This window comes from Mustela nivalis, assembly GCF_964662115.1.
Source record: "Mustela nivalis genome assembly, chromosome: 11".
NCBI lineage: Eukaryota > Metazoa > Chordata > Mammalia > Carnivora > Mustelidae > Mustela > Mustela nivalis.
The window spans coordinates 89,037,468-89,056,646 of NC_139030.1; the positions used below are offsets into that span (position 1 = coordinate 89,037,468).

The following is a 19,179-nucleotide window of genomic DNA, read 5'->3' on the forward strand; positions in this document are numbered from 1 at the left end:
TTTTTCCCTGCCTCAATTTCCCCTCTTGCATTCTCTTGGGCTCTCCTAAAGATGTGTAATGTGTGTGAGTGTGTGTATATAAGTACACAAATATATATAAAACATATACTATACGAAACACATCTCATACACTTAAATGTACATTGTACAAATATACAATGTTAATTATTATCTCTGATGCATTATAAAATAAGTAGTGTGTATCAGAGCATCCCAGTGTTTAAAAGTAATTCACCATTATTTAGGGGGAAACTAAATGTAAATCCTCTCATTTCTGCTAGTTTGTTTTGTCAAGAGGTGACGGTAGATAGATTGAGGAGCCAGTCAAGATTAATTTTAACTGGAAGTTTTAAATATAAATATGCACAACATCAAATTTGACAAGGTAATTGGTATCTTGCTTTTCTTGGCCAGAACTTGGCACCATAAACCAAATTAATAATAAACCAAGTGATTCTCAACTTTGATCAACGAATTCTTAATTTTCAACCAATTATTGGAGGAACACCCTAGTATTAGTCAAGAAAAGATTGAAAATAATACAGTTCTGAAAGGAAAGAAAAGAGAGGCTTAACTTAAACCTCCTTTGAAGAGTTACCTTGTGATTCTAGTACTGTCAGTATGAAATCCCAGTTACTACAGTAAGCAGGAAAATGGAGCATCGAATGAATTTTGGCACTTAAGATACAATCTGAACTTCCCAACAAAGAATCCCATCAGAGTTGAGAAGGAATGATTGTTACTTGTGGCCAACTGACTGGGCTGCTTCCAGTGTATCATTCATTCTTGCCCTGTCTTTCTTTTCTAATGGATAAGGTGTAAATAAGTAACTTTTCTCAGGGTACCTGGGTGGCTCAGTTGGTTAAGCATCTGCCTTCTGCTCAGATCCTGATCCCCAGGTTCTAGGATCAAGCCTGCAGTAAGGCTCCCTGTTCATGGGAAGCCTGCTTCTCCCTTTTTTCCCTGTTCATACTCTCTCTCTCTCTCAAGTAAATAAATAAGATTTTTTTTTTTTTTAAGTAGCTTTTCTTTTTTAAAATCTCCTTGGGCAGTTGTTTCTTAGATTTTTAGATACTTATTTTTAAAGCATTTTGAAACTTAATCAGGAATGTTTTCATTCTGTGATAAATCATTGTAAATTTCTGACTCTTTTAGCTGCATCTTGAGGAGAGAGTATCCACTTTATATTTTTTAAAGAATTTTAGGAAACTATACTAGCATTGATAATAGACCTCATTTCCCTATCAACAAGCAAGAAAAATGATGTGGGACTGAAGATGCAAAACAGGCCTTCCAAGTACAGGCAGGTTACTCTGAATTACCATACGTAACAGAAAAGAGAATCACTTTGCAGAGATGTTGTAAGAATTACAAATGATATATATTTGCCACATAAAGGAATAATTATTAGGAATACCATAAATTACAGTCATCTGGTTATCCATTTATCCTTTGGGGCATCTAGCTCCAACCAGTATTTTGACATCAGTCCTATTGTTATGTCAAACTTTAATTTCTTTCCAACTGGGTATATTGCACCTGATTTCATCAGCCTCTTTAAATTATTGAGAGTTACTGGCCTGAGATTTAAAGTTCCTGTTAACTATTTTCTGAACATTTTATTAAGTAACACAGAATAAGAGCTGTTCAGTGTTGCCAAAAGGAATAATTAAAAGGTGCTTTGGGGGAAATCGGTGCATGTCTAGTAGCAAGTGAGCAAAAGTGGGCAATTCATTTTGTTGACTTGAATGATACAAAACCAGAGGGACAGTGATCAGGACAAGATAAAATTGAATTGGAAGAGATGAATGGAATTTACCCTGACTCCACTGTCCCTTGAGCACTCCACTGTCCCTATGCTCAAAGGGACAGTGAATCAAAGCTCATGTGAATCATATCAATTTTGATATTTGAGAATTGGAAATTGGCTTGAACTTTCAGATACTTCCGTGTTTCATTTCTGTTATTTACTGGATATCCTCCAGGATTGGCGCTGATGGCTTGTTACTGAATAGCCGGTAAGACCCCTCATTTACGGTGTATTGTGTCAAAGCCAGGAAGAAAGCGTTGTGACTTCTAAGTTTTAATCCTTTAGCTTCATGTCGTTGCTCACGTTTTTCTAAAAGAAACCACCAGTGTATACAGAAGGGTTTTCTTGTGTCTTACAGCACCGCTTTATACTTCCTTCACCATTTCTAGGTATTGAACTGGGAAGAAAGGGATGGTGTGAGGAATGCAATTTCAGTATCTATTATCTCTGAAGATGAAGCACTTGGAGACTTTTTGCATCCTTCTGTTTTTCTCCACATCATTAAGCTGAGAGAGTAAAAGCATCTGCTTGCCTCAGATACAAAAGAGGCTGCTGCAGAGTCCACTAAATAAGCATAAAAAGGGACAAGAAGGAAGAAGAAAAATACATGCATACTAAGCTATTCACTTAGTTCATGTGCTGATTCATGCTCCAGTTTATTTTAATTATTAGATGTATGGGAAGGATTTAATTTCATTGTTAGCCCAGAGAATTCTGATCCTGGAAGGGCAGTTCCTAAATAGGAAGAGGGGGTGGGGAAACCTGGGGTGTCAGTTACATATAATTCTCAGGTATTAATGACCCTGAAATCAAGATGGGGTGGCTGGGGGTTGTTCTGCTAACATGGTGAACTCAGGTTTTGTCCTGTCCCTCATCAGTCTGAGTGAAGATAGTTACAGTTCTCTTGTCCACCAATAGCATTTCCACGATCTGTCGGTAAAAGGTATTCGATGCCATTCGTGCATCGAATTGAATGAGTAATGACGCTGCGTTGATCATGTAGATACACATATTAGGATAATATCTATCCAAGAAAGGATAGCAAAGAGCAAATATATCAGCAGGGCTGCATCAACGAAGACTTTTAAAATTAAGAGGGGATCTGAAGGCAACATTGTTCACAACTCAAACGAATAGCAAGAATTCTCTGATAGCATGCATGTGGTAAAGGTCTATTAAGATCAAGAGGCTCTCAAACAGATAATCAAGAAGGGAGAGAGGCTAAAAACAGTGCCCCATGATCTTGCGTTACTCTCATCCATACAAGGATGGAGACCACTGACCTGAGTGTGGCAAAGAAAGCTGTAGAGGCCTGGGGGAATGAAATGGCACTGCTTCCCTTGGTTATCATTTTTGAAAATCTGAAGCAACTGCATAATGAAACTGACCCACTAGAAAAGCTGTATCATTTACCATCAATTGTGAGAATATCTTTAAAGGGCTGCCAGCTGGCTAATGGCTAACCTGTTTTTTGTTTTTTTGTTTTTTTTAATGTAAGAAAGGAGATCCTGGGAATTCACATTAAGTGTGGGCAAATTTTTCCTTTAGCAGAAAACACACACACACACACACACACACACACACACAAAACCCTGCCTAGGCATTTCATTCAGTGTAGTTTTAATACATACACTTATGTCTTTTTAACCTGCTGAAACACCTTGAAATAATTAACTGAGTATTTGCAGTTAGATAAGCCAGTGGTTGGCATTTTGTTGTGATCTTCCCACAGGGCTCTGAATGAAGGCCCCTTTAAATAAGTTGGGGAACAAGTTCATAGTAGATAAAAGGTTAGATCCCAAATAATTCCGAAAACCAGTTGAGGTATGCAAATATGTAAAGTGAGAGCAGTGTGATGACTTTTAGAAGCCTAGAAATAATTTTAAAACATATTTATTAACGATTCAGAAACAATGCAAATAAATGGTACATATTTGCCAAAAACAAGTCTGGAGGATTACGAGAAACTCTTGAAGGACTTAATTAAGCTCAGTAATGGGGTAAACACAATAGCAGTGATGCTCAGTGGAGAGAGGATGGAGGTAATATATAATGAACAGTTTGGAGTCGTGCATGTAATGAGTTCTGAATTAGCCAGGTCTCTCAGGAAGAGAGACTACCAGCTAGTATCGTAATAAACAGGGCAAGGAGGACAGTGGATTAAAAAAAATAGATTAATGAATTACTCCCAACATATGCAAAAAGTGGATGGAACTTACCAATCCAGAGAGCTTTGTTATAAAGCTATTCTTGAACTGGCTTGTAGGTTAGATTGCATTATAATGAACATTCTCTGACATTTCAGTAACTTTTTAAATAATTCTTTTTAAGAAGATTTTATTTATTTGACAGAGAGAGACACAGCAAGAGAGGGAACATAAGCGAGGGAATGGGAGAGGGAGAACCAGGCCTCCCCCAGAGCAGGAAGCTCGATGCAGGGCTCGATCCCAGGACTGTGGGATCATGACCTGAGCTGAAGGCAGATGCTTAATGACTGAGTCACTCAGGCGCCCCTGACACTTCAGTAATAAAAACTTCCTAAATTTTAATGTAATTCCAGTATACAGATGGTTCCCGACTTACGATCATTCAACTTGCAATTTTTTACTTTTACTGTGGTGTGAAACAGTATGCATTCCGTCAGAACCACACTTGGAATTTTAAATTTTGGTCTTTTTCCTGGGCTAGCAATATGCCTTCGGATTCTCTTTCATGATGCTGGGCACCAGCGGCCAGCTGCAGCTCCCAGTTAGCCACGCATCATGAGGATAAATGACCGATGGACTTAACAACGTTCCGTATCCATACAACCATTCTTCAGCACAGTATTCAATAAATTACATGAGATAGTCGATACTTTATTACAAAAGGGGTGTGTTCGATGATCTTGTCCAACTCTAGGTTAAATGTAATTGCTCTGAGCACATTAAATGTGGGCTATCTTAGGCTAGACATTCAGTAGGCTAGCTGTGTTAAATGCATTTTTTATTATGGTTTTCGCTTTTTTTTTTTTTTAAGGTTTTATTTATTTGAGAGAGAAAGACAGCATAGAGGGAGAGTGAGAAGCAGACTTTACACTGAGCAGGGAGCCTGGTGTGCGGCTCAATCCCAGGACCCTGGGATCATGACATGAGCAGAGACAGACGCTTAACTGACTGAGCCACCCAGGCGCCCTGGCATTTGCAGCTTAGGATGGGCTTATCAGGATGTAATGCCATCAAACGTAGAGGAAGATCTGTATCACCTTTAAAAAGAAAAGTGTGTGCTATTTCAAATACATTGGCAGTCATAAAAGCAGCACAAACATTCATATATCCACTACCTAACTTTACTAAACCCTAACATTTTTAGCCATGTTTCTTTCAGAATCATTTGTTTAAAAGAAATGAAACATGAGGATACCATTGAAGCCGTTGAGTCAACCACTCAGATTACTTTCCCTCCTGTCTGCCTGCATCCCTCCCTGCCTTTCTGAAGGAAGTCATTATCATTTTATTTGGTGTATAGCGTTTCCATGCGTTTAATATTTTTTACTATATATTTATATACCTGACTACATCACATAATACTCCTTTGCAGGTTTTATAAAGATTTCTGTGATTTCTGGGTTTTAATTTAACTTTGTTGTTGGGTGAGTTGTGTTTATTTCTCCTTGGTAGCTAGGGAGAAGTGCTCACCGTGAGGGAACGGTAGAGTGTCTCAGCTAGAGAGTGCCAGAAGGAACCTATTATAGGAGTTGGACTCTGGGTGACAACTGGGGAGGGTCCTAGGAAGCAGATCTTTGTTCTGAAATGGGTGCTGTGAAGAACTGGGGATAATTCTATGATTCTTTGCCGAAGGGTGTCTTTGATAATTTCATTGCTATGTAATATAGCAAGTGGTTTTTCCTCTTCTTCTCCTCTTATTTTATATGTCTCCTAGTATAACTGTAAGGTATTTTCCCAGCTTTACTGAAATATAGTGGACACATAGAGTATTAGTTTCAGATGTACAACAGAATGATTTGATATGTGTATATATTGTGAAATGATCACAGTAATTTAGTTAACATCCGTTACTTCACCTGCTTGCCAATTTTTTTCTCATGCTAACTTTTTTTTACTTAAATTCAATTAGCCAGCATATAGTAGTACATCATTAGTTTTTGATGTATTGTTCAGTGATTCATTAGTTGTGTATAACACCCAGTGCTCATCACATCACATGCCCTCCTTATTGCCTATCGTTGAGTTGAGAACTTTTAAGATCCACTCACTTCGCAACTTTCAGATATATAACACAGTATTGTTAACCATTGTCACCATATGTATTAAGTGCCCAGGACTTACTTATCTTATAACTGGAAGTTTGTACCTTTTGACCACAGGTTTTTTAAGCTTTATAGCAATGGCACCTCAACCTAGCATCCTTTTGCACCATGTTTTTTAGTTGAACACTGTGTTACTGCTTAGGATGGCATTTTGTATGTTTATCTCCATTGATTTGTGCAGCTTTAGTGGATTCATTTTGACCATGTATTCTATACATAGATATATCACAATCTATTTATCTGTGGTCTTTTGATGAGCACCTAGGTTACTTTTTCAATTATTTCCAGTAGTATTGTGATGGATGTTTTAAATATGTCTCTTGGTGCATGTATGCACATGTGTCCGGGGTATATACCTACAGCTCTGCACATTTAGAGTTTGTTCAGTGTGGTCAAATGCATTCCATGGTGACTTTACTAATTTTTTCCCCTCACCATGAGATGAGAATTCCCCACTGCTGTATATCCTCTCCAACACTTGGTGTTGTCAGACTTTTTAAACTTTTGCCAATCTGATAGACAAATGGAATCTTGAGGTTTTCTATTTGTATTTTTCTGCATTACTTCTTTCTTTAAAAAAAAAAAAAGAAACTTTTTTTTTAGAAAAAAAAAAAAAAGAAAATACTAATTGCCATGTTAGCATTTTTTTTTTTTTTCTGCAACCTAGGAAGATGCCCCATGGGGATTTTTCTCTGCTTTTTTTCTTTTTTCCTAATGATGAAAAATGATTTGATGGAAAGTGATTCTACATAGAAGGAGAGAACAGGCCAGTAATATGTTGTTGTTACAAAGCAAGCCACAGGTCACTTAGATTTTCTTTTTATGATTGGCAGAGGTCTTGGTAAGAGAATCTTTGGTTTCGGAGAAAGTCAAGGCTGACGAGAGATGAGGTTGCTACCTGTCAGCAGTGCTGCTTGAAAGAAAAGGTTGTGACATACATTTTCCACTGGCAGGTTGTCACATGTATCATTTGCAAATAGACGGAATATGAATACCAAAGACATAAATATTACACAAGCTGTGGAGAAGTGATAGGATCCCAAACCAGACCCTTTTCTTCCCAAGTGAATAGACCATCTGTTGAATTAGAGACATTACTCAGCTTCTGTGTTTATGGGACTTTCCTTTTTTCTGCTCAGTGATCCTGGGAATGTACTTCACTGGCTTTTATTTTTACACTATAACACGTATAATTCTTTGTGATAACTGAGTCAGATTTCTGAATGAAAAAAATCATTGTTAGTAACATACCTTTATAGGGGTAATGACTGAAATTCTTTTCTCCATATCATTACTCTTAATGGGTTACTGAGATCATATTTTAATTTCCAAACATAATTTCCATCTTATGTTAAGTGTTTAGTACTTCAGCATGGCTAATCTCCTTTTACAGGAGATTCTTCCACTTGTAATAGTTGTGATGGATGGGTAGTCCAGATTTATGTTTCCTGCATAAGTGAGGAAATGACTCAAGGTAGAGGGTCGTGGTTGCATCATAAATCATTTGCAAAGCTAGGATTAGAAGAATGCTTTTTAAACTCTTGCTCCTGCCTCGTGCTTCACTCACTAGAGAAATTCCTAAAATTTCTGCCAACATGTAGCTCCTGACAATGACTCATAACTTAGTCCAGACACCAGAAAGACAAATACTTAAGAAACAAGTTGAAGGAGACATTTTTCTGGCAAACTCCCAAACAACTCCGGGATAGGACCCATTAGCAGTGGGTCACTAGGATGGTGAGTCACTTTCGATGGTGCTCCTTTTCTGGGTGGAAGCAAATGCTAAGACCCATTGAAGTTTTTGGTGCCTAAAAGGTATGATTTCTCTCAGTATGAGAGAAAAGCTGTACCTCCCCTGATACGTTTATTTAATTCCGTTTTATCTGGGGCCACACTAGATGATTGTTTCTGTAGTTCCTTAGGACACCCAGATTCAGATTTGCAGCCAACTTTTAATAAAGCAAATACCTTTGGCACTTATTATTGTATTGGCTTTATTCTTTCCTATACTTGTTTGCTCTCATTCTGATTTCTTCATTACCTTATTTTTTCCCATTATAGAGTGTGTACTTTTATAAGCTTTCCCAAATCCTTCTGGAATGAAATTCCCTTCCCCAAGCAATGTCTTAGACAAGTTTTGCTGAAGGACTTCCACAAATAGTGATGCCCAGTTTTAACAGATTTTCACAAGTAAACAGTAAGGAGCTTCTTGAATTACTGTATTTAAGCCAAGTTAGTGAGTTGGGAAGTGGCAGTTTACAAGTAAGTTCTAGTACATCAGGACTGAAAGCCAAGATATTTCCTTATGTTAAAAGTTCCTTCCTGGGGGCCCCCAAAAAATTTCCAGTTCCAGATTCCTTTTCAGTTGGGAATATGTGAGATCATAGGTAAAGGCACTGTTTTCCAAAGTGCACCCCATGGAATATTCATTCCCAGGAATCTTAAATAAAAACAGGAAGAAAAAGAAAAAAAAAAGAAACAGAATTAATATTCTATACTCACATTTGTGGAAATGTGGAATTAACTAAAGGTATTCAGGTTTTTTACTAAAAAACTTCTCAGAATCTTTAATATGCAAATGTATTCTGGCTTTCCCAGAACAGAAGATAGAGCTTAGTTTCCTAAACTCATTTGGCCCCAGAGCCTGGTTTATGGAAATGCTTATGCTCCCCAACCCCCTGATCCCCCAACGGCAACATCACACTGGAGACCACAGCCCTGAATTAGTCCTTCAGTTCTCGGCCCCCACCCCTGCAGGTTTTGTGAGTTCACTCCCCAGCTGAGCGCTATCCCTGTGGGTAATAATGAGCACAGCACTTCGCTGACCACTCCAGAGGAAAGTGGTGGCATGGGGGAAGTACCTCCACCCTTTACTCCGTGCTAACAGATGTCCCTGGACCTGTGGAATGGGGCAGTTTTCAGGGGAGTCTGTGGCTGGTGGGGTGCAGCGCAGTGGCTCTCAGTGTTAGCCGTCAGCCCAGCCACACATCAGTGTGGATCCAGCTTCGGGTCAGCCCTGCCCAACGGCACTTTCCTGGTTAGCCGTATCTAGGAAGAATTAAGAGACTAAGTTTTATAGGAGGAATGTTCTACAATGGAAGAAGAATCTAGGGTTTGTTTTTCTTTGAACGTCGGATTTGGAAGGAAATAAAACAGTTGCCAAGATTCTGTTTACAGATGGCCATGGCAAGGAAGATTTTTAAAAAGGCAATTGTGAATCTTTGTTACTGAAAGACAAGCTTCAGTTGGTTACTGTTAGTCTTGAGAAAACAGTTGGACCCCACTCGCCTAAGAAGAGCCATAGAACTCAAGATTCTTCGCCAAGGGCAAATGTCCTTAATAGTATTAGTAAGTCTTTGTAAACTCCAGATTCACTCCATGTGGGAGTTTATTATCTGGCATGTGTGTTTTATAATTACGTCTCCTAGCCCTGAATCACATCATTTTGTTTACAATTTAAATAAATCAAGCCATGATCTTTGGAATCCATCGCCCAACAGGGTCCCCTTAATCTTCAGAAAGGAAGGAGGCACATCTCTTCTGGAAACTAAGGAAGATGGGTTATGGAGCCCTTTGGGCTGACCATCAGCTCAAGTGTGCACTTCAGGATCAAAGAGGCAACATCTGAAGAGATAGCAAGGTCCTGAGTCTAAATTGCCTCAGCCCTTTATCCTAAAAAATAATGATAGTAATATGCCACATGTATCAGAAGGGCAAGAATCTTTTCGCACCTCCTGTAGCACCTGCAATTTTGAATTTTTTAAAAAAAGATTTTATTTATTTATTTGACAGACAGAGATCACAGGCAGGCAGAGAGGCAGGCAGAGAGAAGGGGTGATACAGGCTCCCCATTGAGCAGAGAGCCCGATGTGGGGCTTGATCCCAGGACCCTGGGATCATGACCTGAGCCAAAGGCAGAGGTAACCCACTGAGCCACCCAGGCGCCCCAGCACCTGCAGTTTTGTAGCCAGAGTCCCCAGATTATCTTCCCCAGGAAACTTCCATTTAAAAACCTGTTGGTTACCATACTTGGAGCCAAGTCTGAGGAATGTGAGGAAGATCCCAGTATATGTGAGACACCATCTTAGATGACCCAGGGTCTGTTTTGGGTCTCTGCAGCACAGAGAGACACCAGCCTTTTGAGTATAGGGCCTTCTTACGCACTGCTTATAGGACTTAGCATCTTGCCGCAGCTCTCACTGCCAGGAACAGTCTACTTTTTTGCCAAAGGACTTGACCTGGGAAAAGCACCTGATGATGGAGCAAGACTTGCCTGGGGAGAATTAGGAAGAATGTATCATGGTGCCACACCTACTGGGCACGCAGTAATTGAAGCACTGTAGCAGGTGGTACAGGTACATATTATGAATTACTAGGGAGAGAAGCACTCCTAACAATACTCCTAACCAGTCATTGGTTCAAGGCACAGGGATGGGAGCCCAGGTGGAGCGGCACAGCCCTGCTCACTGCGTGGTAAATGACATACATGACGCAACAGCAGTCTGATGAGCAGTGGGCACTCCGGATTCCACACGGCCTTCCCTCTCCAGTCTTCCCAGTGCCTTACACAAGTTACCTGATTCATCTTCCTTGTGCTCTGTGAGGTGGCAAAGCCCATTATCCTCCATTTGGTAGATGTGGAAATAGAGACATGGGGAGGTTAATTGACCCCTGATAATTTAGTGAATCAGCATCAAAACCAGAATGGTACCTGTTTTTCAAATTCTCAGTCTGCTCACTCCACGACACAGGAAAATGTAGCTGAACAGAATGTTGTTTTCATTATTGTCGTGTATCACGTAGTTTTGGATCCATCTGTGACACTTAACTTTTCATGGGACTTTGAGCAAGTTGCTTGATCTCTCTGAGGTTGTCTACAAAATGGGCATCACCATTGCCCTGCCTATCCTATAGGATGGTCTTAGGGCTTGTATGAAATGGTCATTGTTTAATTCTTGAAAAAAAAAAGGATTTTTTTTTTCTTACCAATGTTTTGCCATTTATTTTCAAACATACACTACTTGTGTACATAATATTTCTGATAATTTAGGAAAACAAATGACTTCTATATGCATCTTATATAATAAAAGTGTGATTAGCTTTGAAAGTAGGTGGTCTCTCTCTGTGTCTTTCTCTCACACACACGCATAACCTAGAAATAAATTTTTTAATGTTTAAATGAAATATTTCTTATTTTAAAAAAATTGAAGGATGACCCTTACTTAGCACCTTCCTCAGGGCCAGATACTCAGTGTCTGTTTGGTAAATATTCACTGAACAGATAGGGGACGGAGAGATTCTCTCTGTGGACAGTAATTTCTGTGGTTGATATTATCGATGTCAGTGTGTACTCACTCTATTTTTAAAGAAACTGAGACCTAAATGGCCTATAATAAGTATTACTGGTTTTATCAGTATTGATTTACCCATTCTTACAAGGCACATAAATATAATGCAGTATTACCCATTGTACTTACTATCAATGGAACTTACTGTATCCATGGTTAGCTATTGAACTTATGGTAATATGGGATAAAATGTGCTATAAATGATAAAGATAAAGGTGGATATTATGTTAAAATCCTAAATCATGCAGTCTTCCTGTGACCTTCAGGGGTTTGTTCATTCATCCATTCATTCATTCATATCGTTAATAATTGCTAGCACTGTGTCAAGCATTGTGTTCAGTACTATGTAAGGGTTTTTCATTCTTTCGAGTAGCTTATTCTTTATCTAGTCTCTCAAGAAGTGCAATTTTATTGAGCTCATGACTTTACCTGAAGATTCAAAGTTATACCAGTATTACACCCTAGGCTAAAGTCTCTCTGGTCTGCAAAGATTTAAAAAAAAAAAAGAAGAAAGAAAGAAAGAAAAACAAACCCACATTCAGAGGGATTAGAATCAGGAAGCACTAAGGTATTTGAGTTTACCTAGTGATGAGTGAAGAAACAGGACACCTCCCCTCAGGGATCAGTTCTCTCCTCCAAATGGAAAGGGCGTGTGAAGAACAAGGACAGTCCTATGGGTTCCTGATAAAAACTCATGTAATAATTTAAAAGGCTAGGTTTATGTCATTAATATTCTTTTTTAAAATATTTTATTAATTTTTTATTTTTTTATAAACATATATTTTTATCCCCAGGGGTACAGGTCTGTGAATCACCAGGTTTACACACTTCACAGCACTCACCAAAGCACATACCCTCCCCAATGTCCATAATCCCACCCCCTTCTCCCAAACCCCCTCCCCCCAGCAACCCTCAGTTTGTTTTGTGAGATTAAGAGTCACTTATGGTTTGTCTCCCTCCCAATCCCATCTTCTTTCATTTATTCTTCTCCTACCCACTTAAGCCCCCATGTTGCGTCACCACTTCCTCATATCAGGGAGATCATATGATAGTTGTATTTCTCTGCTTGACTTATTTCGCTAAGCATGATATGCTCTAGTTCCATGCATGTTGTCGCAAATGGCAAGATTTCATTTCTTTTGATGGCTGCATAGTATTCCATTGTGTATATATACCACATCTTCTTGATCCATTCATCTGTTGATGGACATCTAGGTTCTTTCCATAGTTTGGCTATTGTGGACATTGCTGCTATAAACATTCGGGTGCACGTACCCCTTTGGATCACTACGTTTGTATCTTTAGGGTAAATACCCAATAGTGCAATTGCTGGGTCATAGGGTCATTAATATTCTTAATTATATCTTTAAAGATGTTATTGAGAATGAAATTTGCTGAAAAACTGTAAGAAGAATAAAAAGACTGACTTTACTAGATTATTACAAATATCCTTCTGAGATTCACTTCCCTTCTCATACTTTCTTTATTCTTATCTGGTTATTTGTTTATAGGTGATTTTCCAGATATACTTGTCTCATTTTGTACTCTTGTCATGATGAGAAATTCTTGTGGTGTTTCATGAGGAGACTTACCATTTAATCGATCAGAAGGCCTGATAACATATTCTGCTAATGTGACCCTTTATCTAAAAAGTTAAGAAAACTATAACACTCCAAATGAATAACTTCATATTTTTAAAAAATAAGAATTTCCTTCCAAGGTACATCATTCATTTCTTTACTGGGGCAAAGACCAAATTCCTTTTACCTGGAAACACAAAATATCATCTAGGTTGGGTTCTGACCAGCCTTGAGGAAAACACAAAGAAACACAGTGGAAGTTCTCCAATATCTGTCATTATTATAATATCTACAAAGGTCACCAAGGTAGCCTACAGAATGCTTCCTCAGCCTAATGATGTCAAATGGAAGCAACTTCGTGATTGAAAAGACTGTGCCATTTCTTTCTTTAATAATACGGTAAATAGAAAATATTTGGATGGTGCCAGTGAGTGGCGGGCTCCTGAATTTATTATGGAAGGAGGCAAAAATCCTCCTGTGGAGGTGAAAAAGGGACAGAAGTAAAGGAAGATTTGGGGGGAAATAAGCATTCTTGGCTGTACCAGTGAGTAAAGAGCTATGGGAGTTGGTGAAGGGAGTAGCAGAAGAAAGAGAAAAAAGAATTGGAAATTGAGCCAAAAGAGGGGGGTGGTCAGTGGAAAGGAAAGAACAAAAGATTGGAAAATAGAAGAAAGGGGATATTAAGGGATATTAAGTAAAATAGATGAAGGAAGAGAACAAGAAGGATGGGGAAGGTATGAAAATAAGAAGTGAGCAAGATAGGGGAGGGAGAGGGACAAATACGAGAGGTCATTCCCCCCACAGGTCAGCAAACTAGAGCCTGTAGGCCAAAGCTAGCCTGTTGCCTTTTTTGTAAATCAAGTTTTATTGCAAAATAGTCAGGCCCTTTAATAGGCACACTATCTACGGCTGCTTTCATACTACATTGACGGAGTTTAGTAATGTGATGGGTACAGTTGAGTCTCACAGCTAATAAAGATTCACTATCTGACTCCCCTGCAAAAGTTTGTGGTCTAATCCTGTTGTTGGCAAACTTTAGTGTGCATCAGAATTACCGGGAGGGCATCTTAAAATAAAGATTCCTAATCCCCTTCCCCAGAGTTTCTGATTAAGTAGATCTGGGGTGGGATCTCAAATTTTTATTTCTAGTAAGTTCCCAGGTGGTGGTGCTGATGCTGTTGGTCTAGGACCTGTGCTTTGAGGACTAGTACTCTAACCTTTGTATTATGTCACACAAATACTGTCTGATTAAGGAATTTTGTGAAGAAAGGGAAAGGAAAACCAAACCTGATCCCCCTTTTAGGTTAACATAGATGTGTAGGTTGATATCACAATTCTTTACAGAATATTTTTTTAATTCTTAAGCTGAATCTTTTTATAACACCAGTTTCATTCTTAAAACAATGAAAACCGAATCTGATTTAGTTAAAAGTTTAGCTAATTGGTAAGTTATTCCTAAAAATGCTTTGTAGTTTGGTTTGATTCAACTCCCTGAAATAATGTTGGAATCTGTCAGTGTTACATTATGTAGGTAATGTTGACTGTGTCCCTTTTATGAGAATAACCTCTCCCCACCCATGGGAGGTTGCTCAGACTACTTCACTGCCTCTGCATGGAGCCCCTCAGAAACTAAACCACAGGTGAATTGGGATCTTGCTTATTACTCACCCTCCTCACTTTCAGGATATGCCAGTCTTCTGGTGCCAATTTCCCCGTGGAATTGCAAGTTCTTCGATTCTCTTTCTCCTGGAGATAGTCATAAATGTCCTGAGTATAAGACCTTTGGGAATCATGATTCCAAGGAATTTATCTTGCCTTAGCCTCCATCCCAAGCCCCCAAGATCTGTTTTTCTTTCTACTTACATGTAGTGCTGTGGTTTGCATAGTTATGATCTTCCTCTACCTTTGTCCTTAAATCTGTGCTCTGGCTGTGAATCTGGGCAACCAGTTTTTAGCTCTAATTTGCATGCTCAGTGCTTGCTGCACGGAAGTCCTGTGAGGGATAGAGAAATGTTTCTCTTTTTTCCTGCATCCTAGCATTTACGGATATAAAGAGAAACATGATTTTGGAACCTGAATGTGCCAGAGACATCTTCAGAATAGAATGAGTTCAACTTATAATCAGCAGCTCTTTAAAACTTGTGATGGTTTGAGTCTACCCTTGCTCTGAGTGGTTACTTCCTGGCATACACGTAACTGAGATGGGCAGAAGATGGGGGGTGGGGGGAGAAATCCATTTTTCCGCACAAGAAAACCACTAGATAAAGTTGAATTATATTTAATTCTGACTTGTTAGTTTTAGAGAATCTCCAGATGATGTGGAAAGTTGCTGTGTATGAGAAACTGTATTACGGATATCAAAGAAGGATGTGACATAAATGTATGTCACATGCCTTCCATGTTACAGTGAGGAGGTGGACGCTTAGTAAATCAGTGATTGTTATTGCAACAGTCTTCCTTATCTTAATGAGTGCATGGTCCTTAGTTAAAAGGTGATGGTAAAATAAATCACACAGGCAGTCCATGCTGTGCCTGGCACGGTGTTTACTATAAATGCACACACCCAAGCCAGTTCCTCATTTGCATGAACCCATTGTAACAGGTTACAATTTTCTTGTCAGAAAATCCGTGTGAAGCACGAACTGTCTGTACTTTGAACATTGTAGGGACTTTAAAAAAGTTTTTAAAGCAACTCTGCGATGAATTTTCTGATAAAGTAGGCATCGCTGTAGTAATAACAGTGAGGAATCTTGCGGATTTAAACGCTTCCAAATGCCTCTCTAATAACTGATCTGTAATCAATGCCAGAGAAACTAAAATTGGATGTCATGTGCCACCTCCTTTCAGATCTTCTTCCCAGGATGTCTTTTCCCTTTTTTCCCCTTTTCTTCCTGTTGTGTTACGGCTTCCCATGAGCTGTTGTTGTTACCAGCACTGCCTGGCTCAGCTGTTCCATCACTGCAATAAAGGGCCTACAGCAAAGGGGTCATCCACTTCCGTTCTCCTGCTATCTGCTCTTCATTCAGAGGACCCACCGCATGTGTTTGAGGTCAGACAGGAATGAGAGCATTTGCAGACCCACTCTCTGGGAGAGCGGCTACCGTTGGGATATGTGGTAGAGTAGATCACCATTAGTGGTGAAATTTCCCTGCAGAGTTGTAAAGGTCTTGCTGTATGCAGTCTACTGTGGCAGAATTTTGATAGAGGGGTGATGCGAAAGGTTAACGGGCAATTTGACTGCTCTTTCCAGCTCATTCAGGGAATTGTACTACAGTGAAAACAGTGAAGGTCCACTTCCCAGTGAAGTTTTCACTGGGTTAAATGTTAGGAGAGACCCTGGTCTTTCTGGTGTCAGAAAGGGGTGCAGCTTAGAAGGCAGTTGTGGATAGTTTGGTGGATTTAAGGTTTTTCCAGTTTCTTCTGAATTTCAAAAATTTTAATTCATACCAGTCTTATTTCATGTATTAGTTTCCTATGGCTCCTCTAACAAATTACCACAAACTTAGTATCTTACAAACACTACGAGTTAACTGGAAGTGGGGTTGGGGGATGGGTAAAATCGGTGAAGGGGATTAAGAGGTACAAACTTCCAGTTATAAAATGTCTGTCATGGATGTAAAGTACAATGTAGGGAATATAGTCAACAATATTGCAACAACTTTGTATGGTGACAGATGGTGACTGGACTTACTGTGGTGATCATTTCATAATGTATATAAATATCTAACCGCTATGTTGTATCCCTGAATCTAATTTAGTACTATGTGTCAGCTATCCTTCAATTTAAAAACCCATCAGCTTACTATTTTATAGTTCTGGAGATGAGAAGTCTAAGATTTAGTCTTCATGGGTTAAAAGTTAGGGTATCAGCAGGGCTACATTTCTTCCGGAGGCTCTAGGCAGATTTGTGTCCTTACCTTTTCTAGCATCTAGAGTTTGTCTGCTTTCCTGGTCTTTTGGCTCCTTCCTCCATCTTCAGAGTCAACAGTACACATCTTCCAACCTCTCTCCTTTTTTTTCCCTCTTTACTTCTGGCCAACTTTCTTATTTCCCCTTCCCCTTTATTTCCAATTTTCTGTAGGTAGAGCTGTATTTAAGTTACTTAGATCAAATTTCTACCTGTTACTCTCCCTGCTTATATATTAATGCATATGCAACCTTGTTGCTCTTAGTATTTTCTTGTTGTTTAACCTTTCCTCTTTCTTGTTATTATGAAAACAGACTTGTATGGACATCTTTTTTGACAGATTCATGAGGAAGTTAAGGTTTTGCTTTTTAGTTTTTGGTGTGGAATTACTCTTACAGTGTCTAAACCTGCCTTTTTAAAAAAAGTTCATTGTCTCCATATTCTCCCACAAAGAGGAGCCTAGTATTTTAATACTAGACCTAATTGCAAAAAGGTTTGTGCTTTACAGTTTGCCTGTTTTTTGACACCTATATGCCATCATATTTTACAAAGCAAATGTTGCAGTGAAGCTTACAAAACCTTTTACTCTTGAAGTTTTTGTTTTCTGTGATCTTAATTTGGAAAATTTATTTATTCCATTATTACTGGTTTTTAAGTAGGAAAAAATATTGTGTGCCTAGGATAATTAATCCTATTTATATTATGTTGAATTTTAAGGAGACCAAAAATATTTCCTGGTATCTGGAAGACTAGCTGCATTTATAATGACTTTGATAACAAAAGAAGACATGTACATTGTGGGGAAAAGTAGTTACTATATAGTTAAACAAAAATAAAGTGAAATATATCTCCAAAGGGGAAAAGAAAAGAAAAGAAAAGAAATATATCTCCAAGAAAATCCCTCCAGGTTTTTTGGTTTGTTTTGTTTTATTTTGAGAGAGAGAGAGAGAGAGATGGCAAGAGAGAACATGAGCAGGGAAGAGAGGAGGAAGCAGGCTCCCCACTGAGCAAGGAGCCTCATGTGGGGCTCCATCCCAGGACCCTGAGATCGTGACCAAAGCCAAAGGCAGACACTTAACTGACTGAGCCACCCTGGCACCCCTGTTCCAGGTTTTTAAATACACATATACTTATATATTTTTTAAAGATTATAACTTTTCTGGTCATGCTGTTTTCTGATCTCATTTTAATTGGCAAGATATTATAAATATTTTCTGTATTACTTGATAACATTTTTAATAGCTGCATTGTGTTTTATCATATGGTTATACAGTGATTTATTTTTAAAACACTCTAGCAGACATTCTTGCAGCTAATTTCAGGAAAAGAAATTAGTAAGGCAGCAGTCATTTTTACATCTTTTGATGCATTAGTGGACCCGGACAGTCATAATCCAGAAAGTAATTTCACAAAACAGTTACTATACTTCCTTCCCATTGAAGGCAAATGCTATAGCGATGTAATTTTTGTGTTTTGTTTTTAAATTTCAGGTTACCTTGCACCTCGAAACCTTCCTAGTACCGGCTTCTTCCCATTCCTGCAAACCCTACTCTGTGACACAGACTCTAAATGCAAAGACACGCCCTATGGGCCAAAAGATCTGCTTCGTAGGAAAGGAATTGATGATGCGGTATTGAAGGACAGGTAAGGGCTCTTCCCAAGTGTGTTCAGTTGTTTTGAGAGATCAGAATTTGTTTACTTATGAGAGATTCAGGAAGCCCTCCTGGGTTAGATGTATGACTTTATTTTCTACATCTGCGAATGTGGTGATCTAAATATGAATGAACAAACAAGTTGGGTACACACTGAAATTACCATGTTTATGTGGGATTTAACATAATCTATTTTGGATGGATTACCCAAACTTTGCTTTTAAGTTGGGTGGCCAAGGCATTCCTCCCTCAGAGATTCTCTATTCCACCTCAAATTGTCAGTGACATGTTGTCCTAAGCTTGATCACAAGCTTCAGATACAGGGCAATATTAAGGGGCGTTATCTTCTGGAAGCATGACTTATTTATATTACTCTATGTGGTACTTCCCGATGTAATAGAAACCCAGGAGATGCAAATAAGGAAGTTTAAGTTTTAGAAATTGGGGTGCCAGGGTGGCTTAGTTAAGTGTCTGACTTCTGCTTGGGTTGTGATCTCGGGGTCCTGGGATCAAACCCCCTATCTGGCTCTGCACTCAGTGGGGAGTCAGCCTGTCCCTTTCCTTCTCTTTCTG

General features: G+C 38.9%; 1 protein-coding gene across 1 annotated transcript in view; it reads left to right on the plus strand.

The window, feature by feature from the left end:
- Positions 1–19,179, plus strand: part of ABCA12 (ATP binding cassette subfamily A member 12) — a 168,152-nt gene that overhangs the window by 35,542 nt on the left and 113,431 nt on the right. Inside the window, exon 3 of the mRNA XM_082691434.1 lies at positions 18,445–18,598. Coding sequence (XP_082547560.1) covers positions 18,445–18,598 — 154 coding nt within the window. The remainder of the gene's footprint in view (positions 1–18,444; positions 18,599–19,179) is intronic.